The sequence below is a fragment of the Lontra canadensis genome, unplaced genomic scaffold (genome assembly GCF_010015895.1).
Source record: "Lontra canadensis isolate GAN:19392208 unplaced genomic scaffold, GSC_riverotter_1.0 scaffold96, whole genome shotgun sequence".
NCBI lineage: Eukaryota > Metazoa > Chordata > Mammalia > Carnivora > Mustelidae > Lontra > Lontra canadensis.
The window spans coordinates 4,143,810-4,165,268 of NW_022631090.1; the positions used below are offsets into that span (position 1 = coordinate 4,143,810).

At 41.7% G+C, this 21,459-nt stretch overlaps 1 protein-coding gene across 12 annotated transcripts in view; it reads left to right on the plus strand.

Moving 5' to 3' along the window:
- PAK3 (p21 (RAC1) activated kinase 3) overlaps nt 1-21,459 on the plus strand; it is a 240,398-nt gene that overhangs the window by 208,579 nt on the left and 10,360 nt on the right. For all 12 annotated transcript variants that reach the window (XM_032837026.1, XM_032837029.1, XM_032837031.1 and 9 more), the window contains 5 exons: nt 6,729-6,777; nt 7,156-7,268; nt 8,967-9,084; nt 10,545-10,644; nt 11,148-11,344. In XM_032837026.1, the coding sequence (XP_032692917.1) occupies nt 6,729-6,777; nt 7,156-7,268; nt 8,967-9,084; nt 10,545-10,644; nt 11,148-11,344 (577 nt within the window). The remainder of the gene's footprint in view (nt 1-6,728; nt 6,778-7,155; nt 7,269-8,966; nt 9,085-10,544; nt 10,645-11,147; nt 11,345-21,459) is intronic.

Here is a 21,459-nt window from a genome sequence, read left to right on the forward strand (position 1 = left end):
GCTGTGTACCATCCCTTGCGAAGAAAGATGGTGCCACTCAATCAACCACCATTAGCAGAGTTTGCATTTTGTTTTTTCAAGCCATAGTAATGACCTTGTATTAAGCTGCCTGCCCCCCACCCCGCCCATTGCCTGTCTAGGCCCTCTTGAATCCAGTGGCACACTCTGTGAAACAGCTGCTTAGACTTTGTGTTGGAGTGAGTCGTTGAGTTAACTGGCTTTTCCAGGGATTAAGGCCTATAACCATGACCTCATTATCAAGGGACTCTAGCCCACTGAGCTCCCTGGCCCCGCACCCATAACATGTTACAGCTCTCTTTAAAATCAGAGGACCCTGGACACCCTGGGGCAAGTCATGCCCTAGCTAAAGAACAGAAAATCCTGTGTTCCGATTTATCATCCCAGTAATTAAAGACAGTACCACATCCTGGTACTTTGAGAACATGCTTTTTACATAATATTATTATTTGTTTTAATTTAGTGATACATTTTTTAAGAGGCTGATTACACAAGAAGGAAACCCTGGGGCTCTCTCTGAAAGGTTACTGCTTGCAGAGGACACTGTCCATCACCTTTCCTGAAGCCCAGAGGGCATAAGCCCCCACAAGGTGAATAGAGGCATGGTAGTATTGGATGATACGATATCCAGGTACTTTTACGTCAGGTGCATTAATATAGCAAGATAAGGGCCTACAAGTAGTAACCATATCTTAAATACTCAGCAGAACATAAAGTCCAGTCCTAAGAACTAGTCTACTCTTGGCCACGTGAGCAAACTTAACTGAGTCAGAAAACAGAAGATCTAGCTCCTGATGGTCAAAGTAGTCAACCGGACCATGTCCAGGGACAAAATAAATGCCTTACCAAGGGGCAAGTGGACTAAGTTAAGCAGGAAATGAGAGACCAGAGCAATATTTCAGGGAGGTACTTTATAGTGCAGTAGATACAAACGTGGGCATCTGGAAGTGCCACACTTGCACTTAGCATTGATGTAAAAAATGATAAAGGTCTGTAATGGAACATGACATGGTTAAGTGCACGGGCTGTGGAGTCAGATTCATGTGGTTTCGAGTTCAGCAGCTGACAAACTGTGTATCCTTGGGCAGGCTAATTTCCACATCCCGCTTCCAGTGTCTTCATTTGTCAAATTGTATAGGGTATAGGGCGACCAGTAAGTGAGCTCACCCATTTAGAGAGGGCAGACGGGAAGGAAGTCATGTCCATAAATGAGACAGCCTCTTCTAGCAGCAGCAGCAGAAGAAAGAGTAGATCTAAAACACAGCCATCCTCAATGTGGATTAAATCCCTGATTGTGACCTCTTCAGCACCAGACTGATGCTTAGAAAACCTTAAATGTGAATACTGCCCCATCCCTTCTGACTTCTTCACACTTATTACCACGAGGCTCTCCTTTGGACCTCACAGAGCCCTCTGGTCCTCTGGTCCACTTCCCTTTTCTCTTAGCCTGTGAGTTTCCTCCTCGCCTCACTTGCCTGATTTCTTTCCCTCTTATAATCTACTTCGATGCTGAAATCGGAGTGATTTATAGAAAGTGTAAGTTTTACCACATTGCTGCCTTGGCCACTACTCATTATCATGGCTTGACATTGGCTTTTAGCAGGAAACATCAAAACCTGATGAAGATTGCTGATAATTAAATGGGTTTGTCTTGGGAGGAAAAGGGAGAAATAGTGAATTGTTTGTTTCTTTCTAGACCCTTTAGGCTAGAAGCCAGTGTTTCCATTTGAGTATTAAGTGCTTGGCCAGGTCAAGAAAAAATTGTTGATAAAGAATCTAATGTGATGCCAAGAACTGTAATTGGATGAGGCCCAACAGTTGAGCAATCTCTTGGTTTAATATTCTTGAACCGTAGCATAGGTCCACTGAAATATCTCTCGCTCAAAATTAGGAGGCTTTGTTACTTACTAGCTGTGTGAACTTGGGGCACATTCCCCATCTTCTCTTGGCTTCAGATGTCTCATCTGTAATGAGGTTAATCTGGATGATCTCTGTTTTTCCTGGAGTCCTGATAAGTCATTTCTTTATACCATCAGAGTGACTGAGGTCTGGAATAAACAAGTATTCTCCCCCACAGCAATTTAGCTTCAATAGAACTGGAATGGAGAGATAATAGAGATCAATATAATTAAGTGGCATAAAAATCAAATCGACAACATTGACCATTTTAACACACCAGCCCAATCTACTAGAGAATTGAGAGTTTTAACTTTCACAGTTTTGAGTTTGATTCCTGCCATCCTTACATCCTAAAGTGCTGCATGATACTGATTTTTTAATTCAAGTGATTGATTAATTTTGTAAAGATAGTCATTAAGATCCTTTGACATATCCCAGGCAGTCACAAGGCCCAGTTTTGGGGGAATCAATGTGACATGTTGTTGGCTCAAAGATCATTTCTTTAGAAGTAGACACCACTGTGTTTCACTCATTACAAGGAGAGGGTTTCCCAGCTTCACCACCAAGGATCTTTTCAATTATTTGTCTTTATGAATTCTGGGTTATGAATAATTACAACTATTAAGCTATATTTATTAATATAAATAATAGCTTATTTCTCAAACTCAGTGAAGCAAAGAGTGTTTAACCACTACTTGGAGCTTCTGATCAGTGAGCTATGCCATGTAATCAAAAGTTGGTATCATTCTGGCTAAAAAGAAATGTATGTGGTATTTTAATTAGCTCTGCCTTAGGTAAATGTAAAACATCTCTTAAGAATTTAGAAATCAAGTATGTTGGAAACTTCCAGATGCTTAAAAGAGATTCCTAGTGAGCCACAGACTATACTTTGGGAGCTTAGTGCATATATTAGGGAACAGTCAACCCAATAATAGTTACGGTTATATAAGTTATTATTAAGGGTGACTGTTCTCTAATATATGCATTAACCTCTCAAATTATAGTCTGTGGATGATGATGATGATGGTTGTTATTGCCAATGTGTATTGGCGATGTGTATACCAGACCTGTCTTTAACCACTGTATGCATTTAATCCTTTATTCCTGAGCCACAGAGAGGTAAAATTACTTACCCAGGGTCACACAACTAGGAACTCATGGGATTTTAACCCTGGAAGGTTTGAGGAGTTGGGGGTGAGGACTACTGTTCATATAACCTATTAGTGGGCAAAGAGTGCTTTGGTAAATGAATAAGAGAAGGACAGGCATTGACAGTTATCTTAAATTGTTAGAATATGAGAAGGATTCAGAGCTGTGGTGTGGAAAAACATTTGAGTTGCAAAGATAAAGTTGGAGACAGTGTGCTCTGCAGGTTAGTCCCCAAGTTTGTGCATTTGAGCTGAGGATTGTGTGAAGGCTAGAAGTTAGACCAACCAATACCTTGTTGGTCAGAGTGGTGAATTCCAAGTGCCTAACCTGTTTGGTTGGGATGGGGGCGGTGAGTAGAGGATGATATCACCATTTTAAGGCTGGGAATAAGAGTTGAAGAAGGGGAAAATGGCTCCCGCTAGACAGTTACATATATATGATAAGGCAGGGGAAGGGAGAGTGAGGAGAAAAGCTAATTTTTGAGTTAATAACTGATGTTCTACTAGAATTTCAGGGACTTTAAACCTTTGTGGAGTAGGGATTTGTGGCAATTCTATACCACAGAATGTCACAAAACCCAGGATATTGGGATTCCAGGGTTAGGACTCTAGCAGTTCAAGACAATGAAATGCTGAGGGATGTTGGGGGCCATAAACCCAAGGATTCGAAAGGTAAATCTCTGGAGATGTTAAACACTAATCCCCTCTGCACTCCAAGTCAATCACAATTTTAGCCCCTGGGACAGTGGAAATGGGATTGGTGGTTGGAGATGGGGCGGGGGATGATTAAGGGGGAGGCCACCGAAGCAGGAATTTGGGGCCTACCTCCCTAGCTTTAACTGGAGCAGCTGCCATTTTATATGGAGGGTTTTTATATACGGTCTTTTTCAGTAAAGGCATTCCAAACTGAAAGAAAAAAGCAAAACCACTAGGGGAAAGAAGAGGATGTGGAACCTCTAAAAGGTGACCCCTTTGGCTTTTGGCCTTTTTGAAAAGAGGTACAGACACAATCAAGGATGTTTGACTGGGAGATTGGGAAGGACCAACTAACACCTAGTAAATTAGGCATTCTCTACCAAGAAACCAGTAACAGCAGCAGCAACAAATGATAATAGCATTTCCCATGTCGATTCTCAGCTCAGATCTGGGCCCAGGGCTAAATGCTACAGATTGTGCCATTTGATTCTCTGGGGTCCCATGGGGTAGATGCTATTATCTCATTTTGCAGATACTGTCTCTTTTTCAGCAGCTGGCGGAAATGTATGAGTAGCCTACATATATAAGAATACACAAAGTTAAAGCAGTTAAGAATCTAACTCTGCCCAGTTAGACAGTTGAAGCTGAAGCACACGTGGGGTCCAGTTATCTGTTCCTTTGAGCCCAGGAGATCCTGAGTTCAAAAGGACCAATCAGGAATGTCTGAGAGCTTATCCCAAGCAGGAAGTGTTTTTATGTTGATTTAAGTAGAAGATGACACATTTCCTTCACAGAAAGGAAAGGTTTTATTGCAATCGCATGTTTGCTTGAAAAGACTTTTATTAATTTGTTCATTCAGCAAATACTTAATGAGCCACAACCACGTGCTCTGAGCCCCAAGTCTCAAACGTACAAAATTGGGAAGCTGAATTAACATAAGCTTCAACCCTGAGGAATTTCTGAAACTTGCAAGCCTTGCTTTAAGAGGCACCTATGGAGTGAGGGCGATTTTTTTTAGTCTAGTTCCAATGGATATTTAAATACCTATCCAGAACAAAGAAAGCAGTGGAATTTATAGCTTGTACATCATGGACTTAAAGAACCTTAGAAATCGGGGTGCCTGACTGGCTCAGTTGGTGGAGCATGGGACTTTTGATCTCAGCTTGATCTCAAGCCCCATGTTGGGTGTGGAGCTTATGGAAAAAGCCTTTTTTTTAAATTATAAAATAAAGAACTTTAGAAATAAAGTGGCCCATGTGCTGTATTTTACCGGTCAGAGAGTCAGACAGACTTAGATTGTAAACTGTTTAACCGAAGGCAGGTCACTTAATCTCTCTGAGCCTCAGTTTCTTCATAGGTAATGTGGGGTAGTAGCAGTTGCCTTATAGAAATATGGTAAGGATTACATAAGGTGATTTATATGAAGTTCTCAGTGCAGTGTCTAACAGACTTAAATACATTTTACTGTTATTGTGATCACTATTTTCCGAGTTGAGGGGACTGAAACCCAGAGAGGGGAAGTGACTAGCCCAAGATCACACAACTTGTTGATGTTAGGACAAATATTAGAACTCAGATCTCTTTTAATAGTCAAATATTCCTCATACCGCCCCACTCATTTTGTTCCTTTGGAGCAGGTAATGTAAACCTCCTAAGCTTGTGAGAAATATTTTGCTTCATCCAAGAAGGAGGGAGAAGAATGGCAAAGAAATGGCTGACGTAAGAAAAGAATTCAAGGGGCTCCTGATTGGTTCAGTCAATTAAGCATTCAACTCTTGATTTCAGATCAGGTCACGATCTCAGGGTCATGGGATCGAGCCCCATGTCAGGCTCTGTGCTCAGTGCGGAGTCTGCTTGAGATTCTCTCTCTCCCTCTGCCCACCCCCCAAATAAATAGGCAAATAAATCATTAAACAAACAAAAGAAAGAAAAGAATTCCTGGACCCAGATAACAAAGTAGCAAGAGATAAATGGAGAGCAAAGGAGAAACAATAGAAGTTGTTTCTAGAAATTGTGGAAGGCAGCTATGCTTACCACTATACCACCAACGCTGCACACTGTTTCTAGAAATTTTGAATAGCAATATTGGAGCACTATAATGTCTGGTGAATCATAAGGACTCATCTCCATCCTTATACCTTTATTCACCACAATAGAATTGACGAGACCTTTCCTTTTGCTTGGGGATGGAGGTGGGGAGGTGGTTTGGAGTACCTGTGTGTTTCACAGAACCTTACTGTGACTTCAGCCTCACCAGACAATTGCTATTTGCACAACAAAGGACCCATATAATTGAGGTTAGAATGAAGCGTGAGTCCTTCCAAGGCCTAAGGAATGATAGATTTTTAAAGGATTGTGGACTGGAAGCTGCTGAAAAGTTTAGAAAAACAGGGGGAAAAAAACCAGTAAAGCCATGTTGTTCATTGCTCTGTGCAGTGACAGCAGTAGGTAAATACAGCACCAAGTGTGATTGATTTGTTAGGTGAAAATATTCTTTTTTTTAAGATTATTTATTTATTTATTTAAGAGGGAGTACATAGAGAAAAAGGCAGAGGCAGACTCCCCACTAAGTCGGGAGCCTGATGTGGGGCTTGATCCCCGGACCCTGGGATCATGACTTGAGCTGAAGGCAGACACTTCACTGACTGAGCCACCTAGGGATGATACATTCTTTCCTAAACAGTACTTCAGTTTATTCAGAGGACTGCAGTTGTTGCAGCATCCAGGCTATTTTGCTCAGTTCATTGCTGCAGAAGGTCTGACTGGAGTTCCTAGCCCACCAAAAGGGATACCCTGAAGCTATCTCAGGTGGAAGTACCACAGAAAGGGATTGTTCCTTTGTTATTTCATCCTTGTATCTTAAGCTTGCCGATTTCCCTCTCCTAGAAATAATTACATGTTATTTCAAATAAAATATACAGCTAACATTTGGATTGCTTATTCATTCGATAACTTTCACCTTCGCAGGGCATCAGGTACAGTGTACACAGCGCTGGACATTGCCACTGGACAAGAGGTGAGTGCTCACATTCAACTCTGATTTTTACTGTCCTTTCATTCATAACGATCACATCTCTTCTTCTGTCCTGACAGAATGGGTGGCACTGGGTTGACGTGGGACTCGATTTCATCAGTGTCCAAAGTTTCTGAAGTGGGTGATTTGCTCCTGACTGACCAAAGAAAAGAGCATGAGTTTGCGGTGCTAAGAAAGAGCCTAGGAAGATAAAGAATATTTATGCCTTACCCTGTGTACAAAAAACAAAAAACAAAACAAAAATCCCAAGCCAAAAAATAAATAAATAAATAAACCCAAAACCAACTCCCTCCCCCCCAAAACAATGGCTGTGTATGTGTAATGACTGTAACTCATTCTTGCATTTCAATCATCCTTCAGGTGGCCATAAAGCAGATGAACCTTCAACAGCAGCCCAAAAAGGAATTAATTATTAATGAAATTCTGGTCATGAGGGAAAATAAGAACCCCAATATTGTTAATTATTTAGATAGGTAAGTGTTTTCTCTCATTACGTACCGGTTTTCTTAATGCGATGTCATTTGCTTGGCCAAGTATTTTGTTTAGGATCTAGTCATGTAGCAACCCTTCTACAAATACTTCTCAAGTGCTATGGAATAGGGAGCCTCACATCTATTGCTGAACTTTGCCCACCCATCAAACATTGGAAGACACGCTTTATGGTCCTGCTTCTAAGCGTGAGCAGTGTGTGTAATTTCCTTTCAAGGATCGTGACTCCACATTGGCAGGAAATAGACTCTTGCGTACAGGGGAGAGCTGCGGTGTTTTAAACATTTCACCAAGTGTTTGGAGGGAGTGCCATCTCTGGGTGTCTGAGTGAAGAGGGCTGGCTGCAGCGGCCCCACTTTAATGGATGCTTTGTGATTAGCTGACAGTGAGGTCTAGGGAATTGAGACTTTAATCTCAAGCCTTTCTCTTGGACCAGGTAATTAATGTCTCTTTCATCAGTGGTATTAGCAGCGGGTTATAAATAGGCGTTTAAAGACAGCTCTAACTCTTTGCTTGTGGTTAACATCGTGTTTCATTCAATTTCAGTAAGTGTTTGCTTAGCACCACTGTGCTGTGTACTCTGGGGGGATATAAAGGAAATAAGATGAGGTCTCCAACCTCAGTGAGCTTAAAATCTTGCTTTCTGTGTTTTGTGCCAGGTGGACCAGAGAAAGAGGGGGAAGAGGGAGGAAAAAAAAAAAAGGAATCAAATTTTACAGCCGAAACCTGAGCTTCATAAAATGCCCCTTATGGGCTATCTGCAGTAAAGTGACTCGACTCTGCTTTTTTAATTTTGTAAAAATTGCCTTTGCAAAAGGAAAAAAATGTAGATTTCTCAGATGCTTTCTTTCCTAATGAGGTAGAGCCTGTGAATGTTCATTTTTAATAGGCTTCCCAGATGACTCTCAACGGGCATTACAGTTGGAGCGCCACTGAATTCAAAGTCTTGCTTCATACTGATGTTTGGAACTTAGGGCAGGATGGAATCATTGGGGTCATTCTGTTCACTGTAATTCCTCTCTTGCTGAGCCTGGCTGCTAATGTGCCTTCAAGTGGTTGCAGATGTTTCGAATTGGTCTAGTGGTCAGACTTTGATGACCTTCCTCCCCATGTTTGATCACTTGTTGTGTGTTCTCTCAAAAACTACCTAAAGAAAATGGGCACATTGCTACTAACTTCTAATAGGACTGAGACCTCAGCACAGCAAATCCTTTGCAAACATGAGTCTCTTTGATTCCAATACTGCTCGAAAATAATTCAGTAGAATCAAAAATAATGCTGGATATGAATAAATATCTTTTATATATCTCTGTGCCATGGTCCAGTTCAGTCCAAGACATCAACACAATGGCTCAAGTTACCAAAATGGCTAGTCACTGATCCTGTTCAATGAAAGTAGCTTTTACAGTGGAATGACTGCGAGTAGTCAGTCATCAGAGGACTTCTGGTTCATTTCCTTCTTCCATGGCACACAGTGAGATCTGATGATCCTTTGATTTTCCTGCATATTCTCTTGTAATGCTAAGGGAAGTTTCCTCTTATCCCAGTCATTGATATTTTCCTCCCATTATAGAATATGACCAAATGCAGACACGACCTGCAAACTACCTTCTTAATGGGAATATAGACAAGTCCCCACTTCCTTAGGCCTGAGTCAATGTCTTTTTCTTCTCTTCTTGTAGCTACTTAGTGGGTGATGAACTATGGGTAGTCATGGAGTACTTGGCTGGTGGCTCTCTGACTGATGTGGTCACAGAGACCTGTATGGATGAAGGCCAGATAGCCGCTGTCTGCAGAGAGGTAAGAAAATAGAGCATTTCTAGCTGATGAGATCACCAGAACTGGCAGTTCTTTATCTCTGATTATCCAGAATGTGTTTAACACCAAAGTAACAATAGCACATCTTTTCTATGAAAAAAAAAAAAAAGGAAAGAAAATGGTGAGCCTAACTTCAATTCAGATCCTTTCCTAATAGCACTTTCCTTCCCCTCTCTTCCCAGCCTGTTGTGTATTTTAGTCCCTTTGCTCTGGATCTTTTGAGCTCTATTACGCCATTTACAAAGTGTCGCATCTAAGCCTGCATGCTGTAGTTTCAGTGAGCCTGAGAAACAGTAATGGCGGCATGGAAGTTCTTCCTGATTTGGGAGGATTTTTACATGATAATCACTTTGTCCTGCATATACAATGGGAGCCTTGTAAAATATAAACCATTCCAACCCTATCATTTTCGAGAAGGCAATTCAAGCAAGATTCTCCCTCAGCCCAGACAGTAGTTGCTTTCTCGTTACAATCTGGATGTCTCCCAAAACCCTCCAGTGGGTCTGAGTGTCTGCCTCTCATCCAATAACAGTGTCATATCCCTAGTTTCATGCAAAACTGAGGACATTTTACTATAATTTTCTCAGTACTTAAAAACACACTCCTTTTTGGAATCTCATCTTGGGCCTGACCATCTACCCCATTCATTGTGGTGAGGCTGTCTGCAGACACAAGTAGGAACTCTGACCCACTGAAACTTGAAAACCAGGAAGTGATAGGAAGACAAAACCAAATAACTGCCGCTAGTCTTTGTTCTTTATTTTCAGTTGTTCACTTAAATTTCTTCCTGCCTTGCTCTCCTCTGGTCCCCATTTCCTCCAGCCCCAGCATGTAGATGTATCCACCAAACTTAAGTATTTTCTATTCATGCAATGAATCAAACTTTTAATATATGGGAGACCCTTCCACCCTGAGCCTGTAGTTTCCATGTTGCATGATGCGAAGCCACTTCCCAACAACTGACTATAGCTACTTCATAACCTAGAGGTGGTTCCCAACCATGGATGTCCATCAGAGGTAGCTTGGGGCCCTCGTTTTCCATGCAGATTCCTGGGTCCCCCTTCCGGCCTCCTGAATCAAATCCTGTGGAGGCAGAGTCTTACTGTGCCTATGTAGGACCAAGCCGAATCCACACCCTCCAGATGACTAGGTCAAAGTATGATTCTTAACTGGCTAGTCTGGCTGTATTAAGGATTTACTGCTATTTATCACATCCCCACTCTTCATGTCCTAGTCTGACTTGGGAGCTTTTATAATGTGTAATGCTAACTTATAGCATTGATGTAAATGGGAACGTGATTTCAAACTGGTAAGACAACAGTAATCTATTTCACTTGACAATGTAAAATTATACCTTTGCCCCATGTTTATCTAAAAAATGAAACTTACCTGGTTTTAAATTCTTTGTGATATAATTAGAACTTGCTTTTCTGATTTAATAGTGCCTCCAAGCGCTGGACTTTTTACACTCAAACCAAGTGATCCACAGAGACATAAAGAGTGACAATATTCTTCTTGGGATGGATGGCTCTGTTAAATTGAGTAGGTATTTTTGTTCAGATGGTATTTGAAAGAGTATCAGGGGATTTCTGCTTGTTTCCTGTCTGAGAAGAAAGTGGCTATTGAATGTGATTGGTTTGAAAGCATTTAGAGCCCCATTTGAAGTAAAGAAATTTTTTTCTAACACCATGTTCCTGTAGATCATGGCCAGATTCTGAGGGTTTAACATTCAGAATTTCTCGGGTCTTCCATCTGCTAAATGACAAATACCCAACTAGAAAACTGAAAGATCCTGTAAGTTGGAGGGGACAGTAATGGGGAGGGAACCAGACTGAGGACTAGTAAAAATGACATCACGTTAATCAGTTATCTCAGACCCTTTTAAAATCAGGGCCACTGGAGGGATCTGGTAGTAATGGATAGGAGCTAGGGGGTTATGGAAACTCTGTGTCGAACAGAAGAAGGTATGGCCATTTGTGAAAGTGACCTATTATGAAAAAAATAAGAAGAAATTGAATTGATTGTAACTGACTTTTCTTCCGCAGCTGATTTTGGGTTCTGTGCCCAGATCACCCCTGAACAAAGTAAACGGAGCACTATGGTGGGAACTCCATACTGGATGGCACCTGAGGTTGTAACTCGAAAAGCTTATGGTCCGAAAGTTGATATCTGGTCTCTAGGGATTATGGCAATTGAAATGGTGGAAGGTGAACCCCCTTACCTTAATGAAAATCCACTCAGGGTAAGTCAGGAGAAAACTCATGTATGTCCTCCCTCGGAAGAGGGCAAAGTGTCATTTCTTGTCTCTACCAAAAGGGGCCAGAATGGGCTCTTTCCTGGGATAAGTGACATAGAAGCTCCAAGTTATGATTCTCAAAATTATTCCGAGTTATTCTCAATATCTTCTATAGTGTCCCAGCAGCTTTCCAAGTGCTTGTAGATCAGTATTTCTAATGACAGGGGTCTTTAAAATTCTTTACTACAGTTTTCTGCTGTTAAAAAAAAGCATAACTAGATGTGGGAAGAAAAGTATTTTTATCATATGCCATGCTTAAATGATCTATCTAGGAAACACTTGCTTTATAATCACTTTAACAAAGTGAATAAATGCATTTCCAGAACACTTATAATTTTTAAATTAGATTTTGTCTCATTGTCAGTAATGATTTATTGAGCAGCAGCAGCTGGGTATTGAATGGAGCGCGAGATAGACACAGCGCCAGCATGGCGGAGTTGCAAACGTAATTAGGCTGTCTGGTAGAAAATGAATGGAAATAGTTGGCGTTGGGGAACTCAGGTTAGCTCCTGTGGAAACAGAGGTTTTATCCTTATGTAGTCAGGTTACCTCGCCAAAAGAGAAGCTCCATTTCAGAGCCTAAGCCCACCATCTTTATTCAGAGATGAGCCATGGATCATGAGAGTAAAAGGCCAAGGGGTATGGAAGAGATGCTTGTTCAGCACAGGAGTGAGCCAGGAGCTCTCCTGTTGTGCATTGCCTAAGGGTGAGCCAGAAGCTGTGTTGCGTATTTAAAGGGCATTCCATTACCGAAAAAGGAAATATGCACAGGTTCACATTTGACACTCAGAACACACATAGCATGCCAGTGCTGATGGCTTCTCGCATTTTATTTGCATCCTTACCACTGAGTCTAAAACTGAGTTTCCCCCTCAGTATAAAAAGAATTGGCCTTGGTAAATGGTGAAGTCTTTGCACAGTCAGCTTATAAAATCCATATTCACGCCAAATGTATGTGGCTTTCTGTATATGTCATGCAACCTACACACTCACTATCTGGATGTTTTCATAGTTGAACCTTTTGTAATTGGGAGCTGCAGCCCCCCGTGTATACAGTGGGGGACAGCCTCCCCTCACCATCTCCTAAGTCCTCTCCGGCATTCGGCCTCTTGTCCTCGTCCCTGTACTGATTAGGAAACAACAGATAGGAGTGAATGCCCTAATGAATGCTCTGTGCTATTGCTATGGTCTCATGAAACAATCTGGAAGTGAGATGTGCGGATTGATTAGCTGCTTGCAGGGCTGAGTGGAAGAGAAGGGGCATTTTCCCACCGTTTGTGGGTCAGCCCTCCATGAATTTAATCAAGCCCACCCCTGACCTATGGACCAAGTGCATCAGGATAATTACTGGGGCTTATCCTTATTGTTTAACCACCTTTGCCCATTAAGGAATAGCAGTGAAAGAACACATCAGGCCTCTTGTTTCCACGGATTTCCTCCTCTAAGTCTTCAGAGTTTGGAGGCACTAAACGGATTATAGCTATTTTGCTTTCTGTCTTCTAATGAGTAATTTACAACCTGCAAACTTTGAGGATTAAATAAATGGCGCTGTAAAGCAACTGGTCTCAGTAATGCATTTATTACCTTCTTCAGTTCCCCAATTACAATTGATCACTCTTTAGCGGGGCCATTAATTGTTAGAAAAAAAGGAAACAAGTTTTAATCTTTATAGGCATCTTCTAGCCTAGGATTAGAACTCATAATGAACAGCTTGTCTCTTAGAACACACAGCCTTGTAGCTAAACAAGTACTTGCAGACAACAAGCCACCAGGTTCAGGAAGCCTACATTAGGCTGTAACAAAAAGACCTGTCAGAAAGACCACCCTGTTGAATTCCACTGATAAGGACTTGGACTAACTTTGCTCATTACTCTCCGTGTGTGATCAGCCTCCAATGACTCAATCAATCAACAGGTCCGTATTGAGCCAGCCCTCTCACTCTCTGCTAGGCACCACAAGTACTTTCTTAGTTTTGATTTCAGATATGTTGCCCTCGTGTTCGCTTAAAGACAACACAGCAACTCAGGCCGTATGCCTTTATTTGGGATTTAAAAAATGTAGTCACCGAAACCATAGAGGGGTTGGAGAGAAAAAGATCTAACGGGAGCTCGTAAGGAGCCTGTATTTTCTTGGATCCTAATGGCCAGGCTATGTGTGGAGGATTGGAAAATTGCAGAGTTTTGGGAGAGGTATAAAAGAGAGGTAGGTTAGTCCTTCTTTCTCCGAAATCCTTCCAATACTACCATCCACCCATCCACCCCTTTGGGCTTTGAGGAGGAAAGAAGGAATTAAGTGGAAGGAAGACAGCGTGGGTAGAATAGAGGGTAGCATGTTGTCGTGAAAAAATTCCGCCCCTGTAGTCAGGTAGATCTGGCGTGTCCCGGCTTCACAGCCTACAAGCTCTTGTAGGGACTTTCAGCAAGTCACTTAAAACTTTTATAAACCTGTTTCTTTTGTATAAAATGAGGATAATACCTGTCTTGCAGAGTTAGTATGAAAATTAAATACAATAATACATGTAAATCACTTAGCACACTGTCTAGCTCATTGTAGGAAATACGTGTATATGTGTTGTGCGTGTTTGTGTGTGCAGAGAGAGATTATACCAATAGGAAGGTGAGAAATGATCCATAGAGTGCTTTTTACACATTCATAAAGGGAGACTGGACTCCCCACTTCTGCAAAAACTTCCCCTTCACTCTGGCTACACTCTGATCACTGCAAAGAGCAGAGGGCTCTGCAGAGTCCCGTAAAATTACAATGAACAGATAACACTGAACGGAACAGGTTAAAGGTGAAGACGGGCTATATGTTTGAAGGCTATTCACCTTTCATTTGGGTTTTTTGCATGTGTCTTTGTTGTGTCTGTTGAAACAGAGCAAGCCCTTTGTGAATGTTGCCAGTTAACATATCACTGATGCAAGGAATTAGCTACTTCCCCCCTAGTTACAAAGCGGTTGGGATATTTTTTAATGTAAATTGTTCAGTGTTAATTGACCTAATTTGCTCATAAAATGCCTTTTAAAGGTCATAGAGTTATTAACTGTCCTGATGTTATGAGGTTGGTACCCTTCCAGAGACAGAAAGGAGACAAGCTTCTTACCGTTCCCCACTGCCTGAAGTCTTTGCATTCAACATAATTGGCCTTGAACATGTTGTTCTGTGACCCATGGACATTTTTAGTGTGGTCTCCAATAATAAAGTGCCTTGTTCTTTCTGTTTGCAAAAGTGATCAGGGTTAAAATCAAAAGTCCCCTGTGGATATACAAATCAGTGTTAGCATTCTGCTCATCTTCCCAACTTTTTTTGTCGATTGGAGATATGTACTCTAAAACCTGTGATTATAATGACCTGATTCTAAGTAAAGAGGAACAATCATCTAGATAAAACAAATCTTTGATTTGTTTTTTTCAGCACCAAAAGAGTGTCTCTTTATGAACTTTGTATTCACAGGTAATTGGGCTGTTCTTGTCAATGGGTTTTGATGGAATCTGACATTTGTAAAATATCTCAGTGACATCCAGTTGAAGTCCCTACTGGATGTGGGTGGATCCCTTTTCTATGTGTACTTTTCCAAACCTTCACCCTACTTGAAATGAACATTCAGGGTTGTCTTCCAGCCCTTGCTTTAAGCATCGACGAAATGGTAGCAAGCACTGGCTATTTGGAAGACAGTTCCTGGTATTAATAAGAAACATCTGAATGCTCAAACCAGTAGTGTATTATGTGAGCCACTGACCTTGTAACAGTGGGTCTACTCCTTGGTTGTGCATTGGAATCACTTATGGAGCTTTAAGAACAAATGATATCAGCTTCTCCCACCAAGGACTGAACCAGAAACAAAGCTCTGTGGCAAGCACTTTCTAGAACCCCGTCTAAGCTGGAAAACAATTCTTCATCAGCCCTCTTTGAACATGGCTGTCTAACCGAAAAAGAACACACTCTTACTCTATCCACATTTCTTCATTTCGTCTAATATAGATATATCTATATATTGATATCTGTATCTATATCTATATCTTTATCAATATTACTCTGTCAAAGCCTTGTTGAAATCCTGGTGCACTCTATGGCATTTTCTGGCTTACTAGTCCAGGAACACTATAAAAAAAGAAATGGCATTAGCTCAGCAGGTACATTCATGATACACCATTTCTTTTTCAGTTTTATTTCTCCGAAAATGTGGAGTTTATCTTTAAAATGTGCTAGCGGGCGCCTGGGTGGCTCAGTGGGTTGAGCGACTGCCTTCAGCTCAGGTCATGATCCCGGACTTCCAGGATCAAGTCCCGCATCAGGCTCCCAGCTCCTTGGGGAGTCTGCTTCTCCCTCTGACCTTCTCCTCTCTCATGCTCTCTCTCACTCATTCTCTCTCAAATAAATAAATAAAATCTTTAAAAAAAAATAAAATGTGCTAGCTGCTGAGTACATAGCACATATTGGTGATGATAAAGCTATCAGTCTGACTACTCATGATCAGGAGTGAATTACCTGTGTGGCCAGAGAGAAGGCAATCTAAAATCAGCCCTGTTGTCTTCACTGTGAGGCTTCTTAGTCTCACTTTCCGCACACTTAAAACACTACACAAATGTTCGTTATTTCTTTTACTATAGAGCTAAGGAAATTCTGGTTAGTTTATATGTCTAGAGAAGGGAGTTAAGCAAAAGGGAATCTCTAGCAACTAAAAAACAGCAACTAAGGGCCAAAGTGCTTCTAGCTCCTCCAACCACTGGAACCTGTGTTGTGGATTGGAATGTCTGGGTTTGATGGCGCGTGCTCATTTGGAATTAAAGTCAGACATAAACTTCCTGAGCGCCAGAGAAGCAAGCATACTTTGCTAACACTCAGTCAATATTGTTTTGAATGTATTTCAGGAAGAGCTGGGAGCATTCCCTTCTTTTTCCGTAAACCACTATGGAACAGCAAGGTTTATTGATGGTTTGTTGACACTCCTCCTACTTTGAGGGCAAACCTATGCCTGAGAGGAGGGGGCAGTTGGGACAACTGCAACTAAAATAATTATAGAACAGTAACAGGGTTTCTTTTTAATCACCAAAAAAATATTGCCTGTCAAAGGATAGACAGCTCTTAAGAATCATTGGTTGTCAGGAATTTAACATAGGAAAATGGGACCTAGCCATAGGAAAGCTGCAAGTCTCATTTAGATTGTAATTCAGAAGCAGACAGCTCAAACTGGTGAGTTACAACCTAGAAGACAGCCAAAGAAGAAATTGATTCCACAGCAAGCTAAAACCTGAGACTCTGGCCAGGCAAAGGGGAGGGAGACAAAGATTAAAAAATGGGATGACTGGGGCCTACTGTTGGCCAAGACTGATATGCCCTTATCCTAATATCATCTTATCATTCCTCAGTATCCTCAAAGCATGACTGGGGAATAAGCCAAGGATACATATGCCTTTTGCCCTAATAGGTACCAGACCTTGAACAAATTAGTTAGGTCCCTTGAAATCAAAGTCCCTTCTAAATAGACAAATCATGGAGTATGTTGTTGGGCATCTGCCTAGTGAAATGCACATTGACATGCTTGATTCTATGGCCTTTTAAATCTGTGTTTTTGCCAAAGGAAAATTACTTCCCCCAGAAAAATCTGAGTTTTCTTCATAACTAAAGAGCATTTCTGACCTTTTCTAACCTGGCTGCAGCATCATTTTAGAAGACCCTTTGCATTCTGGTAAAAGGATACTCTGAGGTGTCTTACCCAAACCTCTCAGCAGAGAAAGTTTAACTTGACAAAGCCAGTCTTACCTCTGTAGCTGGGAGAACCAAAGTGCTAACATCATCCCAACCAGCCTGATCTTTTTGGTGCTTCTTACTCCTTCCTCCCTTTTCTTCCAACCCCTCTTCTTCTTCTTGATCTTCCTCCCCTTCTCCTTCTCCATCCCCTTCTCCTTCTCCTTCCATAAGGAATTGCCTCAGTGCTTAGATGACAAAATTCAGCATCACTTTTCATCCAGGAGTGGCCAATAAATGTGACAGGATGAGACAAAGATCTTTCTGTTCTCTGTACCAGCTGTACACATTATGTGACTTGAAGAGTGAATCCTATTCCCTGGTCTGCCAGTCAGGAGCTCCATGATCTTGCATGGGTTACTTCCTGCTGGACCTCCATCTCCTCAGCACTTCAAACAAGTGGAAGTTGATGAGATTATTGGTCACCAGTGGACTTCACAAGGCCCTAGAATTCTGTGAAGCTCCTTGGGTTTAAAGGGCCCAAGGGGGAGGTCATGTGGCTCTTGATTCCACCAACACAGGTCCTCTTTCCTTTGTTTTCCATATCAGGCTTCCACATAAGCATGACTTAAATGAAAGGAGAAATTCATGGGAATCTTAATTCTGTGTTCTTAGGCTGTAGATAAGCTCCAGCCTTCCTTGACTGCCAGAAGAGCTGTGGTTTGAGTGGGTATTGTCTTTAGGAGTGCTTTCAGGGAAGTGATCTTCAGGAAAGAGCTCAGAGATGTTTCATCACCTCCTGAATAAATCTGTGTCCCATAAAGAAGGAAGAGCCCCCTTTTCCTACTAAGCGAAGACATTTGATCAGGAAGGGAATGAAATCTACTGTAGAGGAAACCGGACTGCCCCACTCTGACAGGACCCTTGGGTGAGAAACCTGGAAAAAGCACCATGGTGATAGAAATGCTACAGGGATCCATGATCTACACTATACTCTGGGGTGTGACAGGGGAAGAATCAATCCCATGCTATTGGGTGAAGGGCTGTTCAGCTGGTGAACTGCATATGAAGTAGCAGTTGAAACCAGTTTATGTGAGCAATCTAATGTTTGGCTCACAGATCATGCCACAGTCGGGCCATTTTGATCCTAATACAGTCATTTGGAAAAGCCCCAAAGAAATGGGGAGTTGGTCCCTACCAGCTCTCATGTTCTGAAATGAAATGTGAGCAAATTTATAGTGTTCAGTGGTACCTTAGAACCAGAAATTCACTGTGGGTTGAAGAGAAAATAGGAGGTGGGAAAGTTGGTACAGCAAAACTGTAAACAATGCTTTGAGAAATTTTATCCGGAAAGACCAGAGAAGTGGGGCAATAGCAGCAGAGTGAGGATCAGGTGCCCTGAGCCTCCCCAATTCTTTAAGCTTTGTCTTCATTTCCCTTCCCCAGTGTCCCACCAGCCACCTTCTCTGCCCATTGTCATTTGGCCCCTCTCCTTGCCCTGTGTTCGTCTCCTCCTTCTGCTTCTTGCAGCTTTTCTTCTCCATGTCCAGCTCCATTTTGCTTCACTTCTTGTCTGTGTCTATACTTACCCCATCCCCATTTCCAGATCCCCTCTGGTTCTCAACCTCGGGTTGCTACTCAGGCTGCCCAGGGTTTCATCCTGAGCACACATTGCTTGCTCCATGTTTCTTGACAAGCATTATTAACCCTGAGAGATTAGAATGAGCACACCCATTGTCAGAGTCATCTGGTCTTTATTTTCTGGCCATAGTCGGTCCTTGATGCTTGAAGGGAGAGCTCTAAAGCAAGGCCGACACCTAATCAGTCAGTGTTACCCAATTACTTTTTGCCATCAACCTGTAAGGGAAAAGGTCTGTAATAGGTTCATTTTAAAGGACTTTTTAAGGATTAAACAACAACAAGCCCCACCACCATCACCACCACCACTGTATTTTGGTGACAGATGAGAACTACTATGCAAGACAAGTAGGTAACAAATTATGCCATAATGCTTATTCAGTTATCACACTGGACTGTTGGGATAAATAAGTCAACCTATGGAAGAAAATGTTAGTTATAAAATAGTCACTTCTTTTTGCACATTTGGTCCCATTCACTTTCTTCGTAGAAAGGAGAAAACATAAGGAAGGAAGGACGGAGTGAGGGAGGAAGGAAGGAAGAGAGAAAGCAAGGAAGGAAGGAAGGAGAGAAGGAAATGGAAGAAAAGAAAGAGGAAGAAGTATCAGGGACTTTGATGAAATCCATAAACACATCAGAGGCAGCAGTATGCTCTGGCCTTTGACCTCTGAAATCCCAGGTCATGAGTAAACTAAGCCATAAGTTGTCAAGTCACTCATTGCTAAATCACTCTCGTAAGACACTCAAAGGTAGTTGGAAATTCTAAAATGAGAAAGGAACCAGGATAACAGGAGGTTATAGGCAACAACAAGAGTACGAGCTGCTTATAAACTCTCAACATGGTTATAGACCCCGGGGAATATAGTGTGAAACCTTCTAACTGGGGACCTGCCCTTTCTCCCCATTTCCAAACAAGTGGAGAATGATTGACCTCAAGAGGGTCCATTTCCTCTGTAGAGGTAGAGGTGAAGTTGCTGACCATGCCTCATTTCTTGAAGATCCCTTGTCTGCCTCTGCTAGGAGAATTCCTTCCTCAGAGACTAGGAACAGTGTGAGGTGGTATTTGCAGTTGGCCAAAGAGCAAAGACTCTGAACTCACATTCCCTGGATTCAAATATTGGCTCCCTCATTGGTAGTTGTGCGATACTGGACAAGTTATAATAATCCCACAGCCCTCAGTCCCTTCATCTGTCTATTAGGAGTCATAATTAAGTCTACCTCAGGGGATTATTGTGTGGATTAAGTCACCTGATAGGAATCACTGAATAAATGTTACCTTTTAATACTTTAGATGGACATAGTATTTATAGAGATACTGAGACACAGATGAAAAGCCCTCTTGGTCTTATAGTTCAGTTAGATTGTTTTGTTAGATTTTTGTCAGCTAGGCTGGGAGCCTGTTCACCATGCATAACATAATTTCCATGGGAAAATGTGTTTTGGGTCCCAAATGTTGAACTTAGAAAGAAATATTTGTACCACACCCTATCGTCTTTGTAAATTGAGTCTTTAGATCAGTGCCGGAGACTCTCATGGTTACTAACACATTGCCATGTTAAGTCCTCTGGTTTGTTTTCTAGCATCTTAATCCAAACTTTATGACGTTTTATAATGAACTTAAGTCACAAACTGAAGCTTTTTAATTAAATGGTTAGTCCTGTTGCAAAACTGCCTTAATGAAAATTTATTGGGTACATATGGATTGTTTGGGGGCCTCTTTGGAGAAATGTGGTAACTTCTAAGATGACAGCATTGATCTTTTTTAACTGAGGAGATTGCCAACAAAGTCAATTGAATTATTCCTTCGACTGGGTAGAGTAGTTTTCTCTGACGACTTAGGTAAATTTTAGTTGCACATTGGGGTCAGTGAAAATTGCGATGTTTGTGTGTGATTGCCAAGAGATTTAGAGTTATTAAGAATTCTAGAACATCAGGGATGCCGGGGTGGCTCAGTCGGTTGAGCGCCTGACCCTTGGTTTAGGGCTCAGGTCATGATCTCAGGATTGTGAGTTCAAGCCCTGTGTCAGGCTCCATGCTCAACAGGGAGTCTGCTGGAGATTTTTCCCACTCCGTCTCCCTCTGCCCCTCCTGTTCATGTGCACATGCTCTTTCTCTCTCTCAAATAAATAGATAAATAAGTATCTTTAAAAAAAAATTCCAGAACATCAGAAACTTACAGGTAACGTAGATATCACCATGAAGAAAGTCACCATTTTTGGCCCCAAGGTGGACTTTGTCACATTATTAAAAAAGGTCAGTAGGTCACAGGGCCTGCCTTGCCTCACTGAGGGAATCAAGCAGATCTTGTTTAATGATGTAGCAAAAGATTAATCGAAAGCACTATCTCTGTGCAAGATCAGTCAGAGGAGACTTCAGTTCTGAACTATGTTTCAAGTTCCAGAGGCCATAATTCTCTCCCCTTTCTCTCTGGGTTTACCCGCCCCACAGATTACCATGTTGTGGCCATCTTTTTCCAGTTTTCCCTCCTTTTGATGCCATCCCTTTCCATACTCTGCTCCTGGAGCTCTTTTCCTTCTGCCACACTGAGGGGCGGGTCATCAGAAGTTACCACGTGCCAGGCCTGTGCGACTCAGAAAAGGTGCCTTTGCTCATTCTCTGTGTATCTTCTTTTTTTGTTTTGTTTTTGTTTTTGTTTTTTTTTTTTCCTGTGTGTCTTCTTATATGTTTAATAGTTCCCTTTAGGCTCTGAGCTGTAATACTTTGTGTAGCCAAGT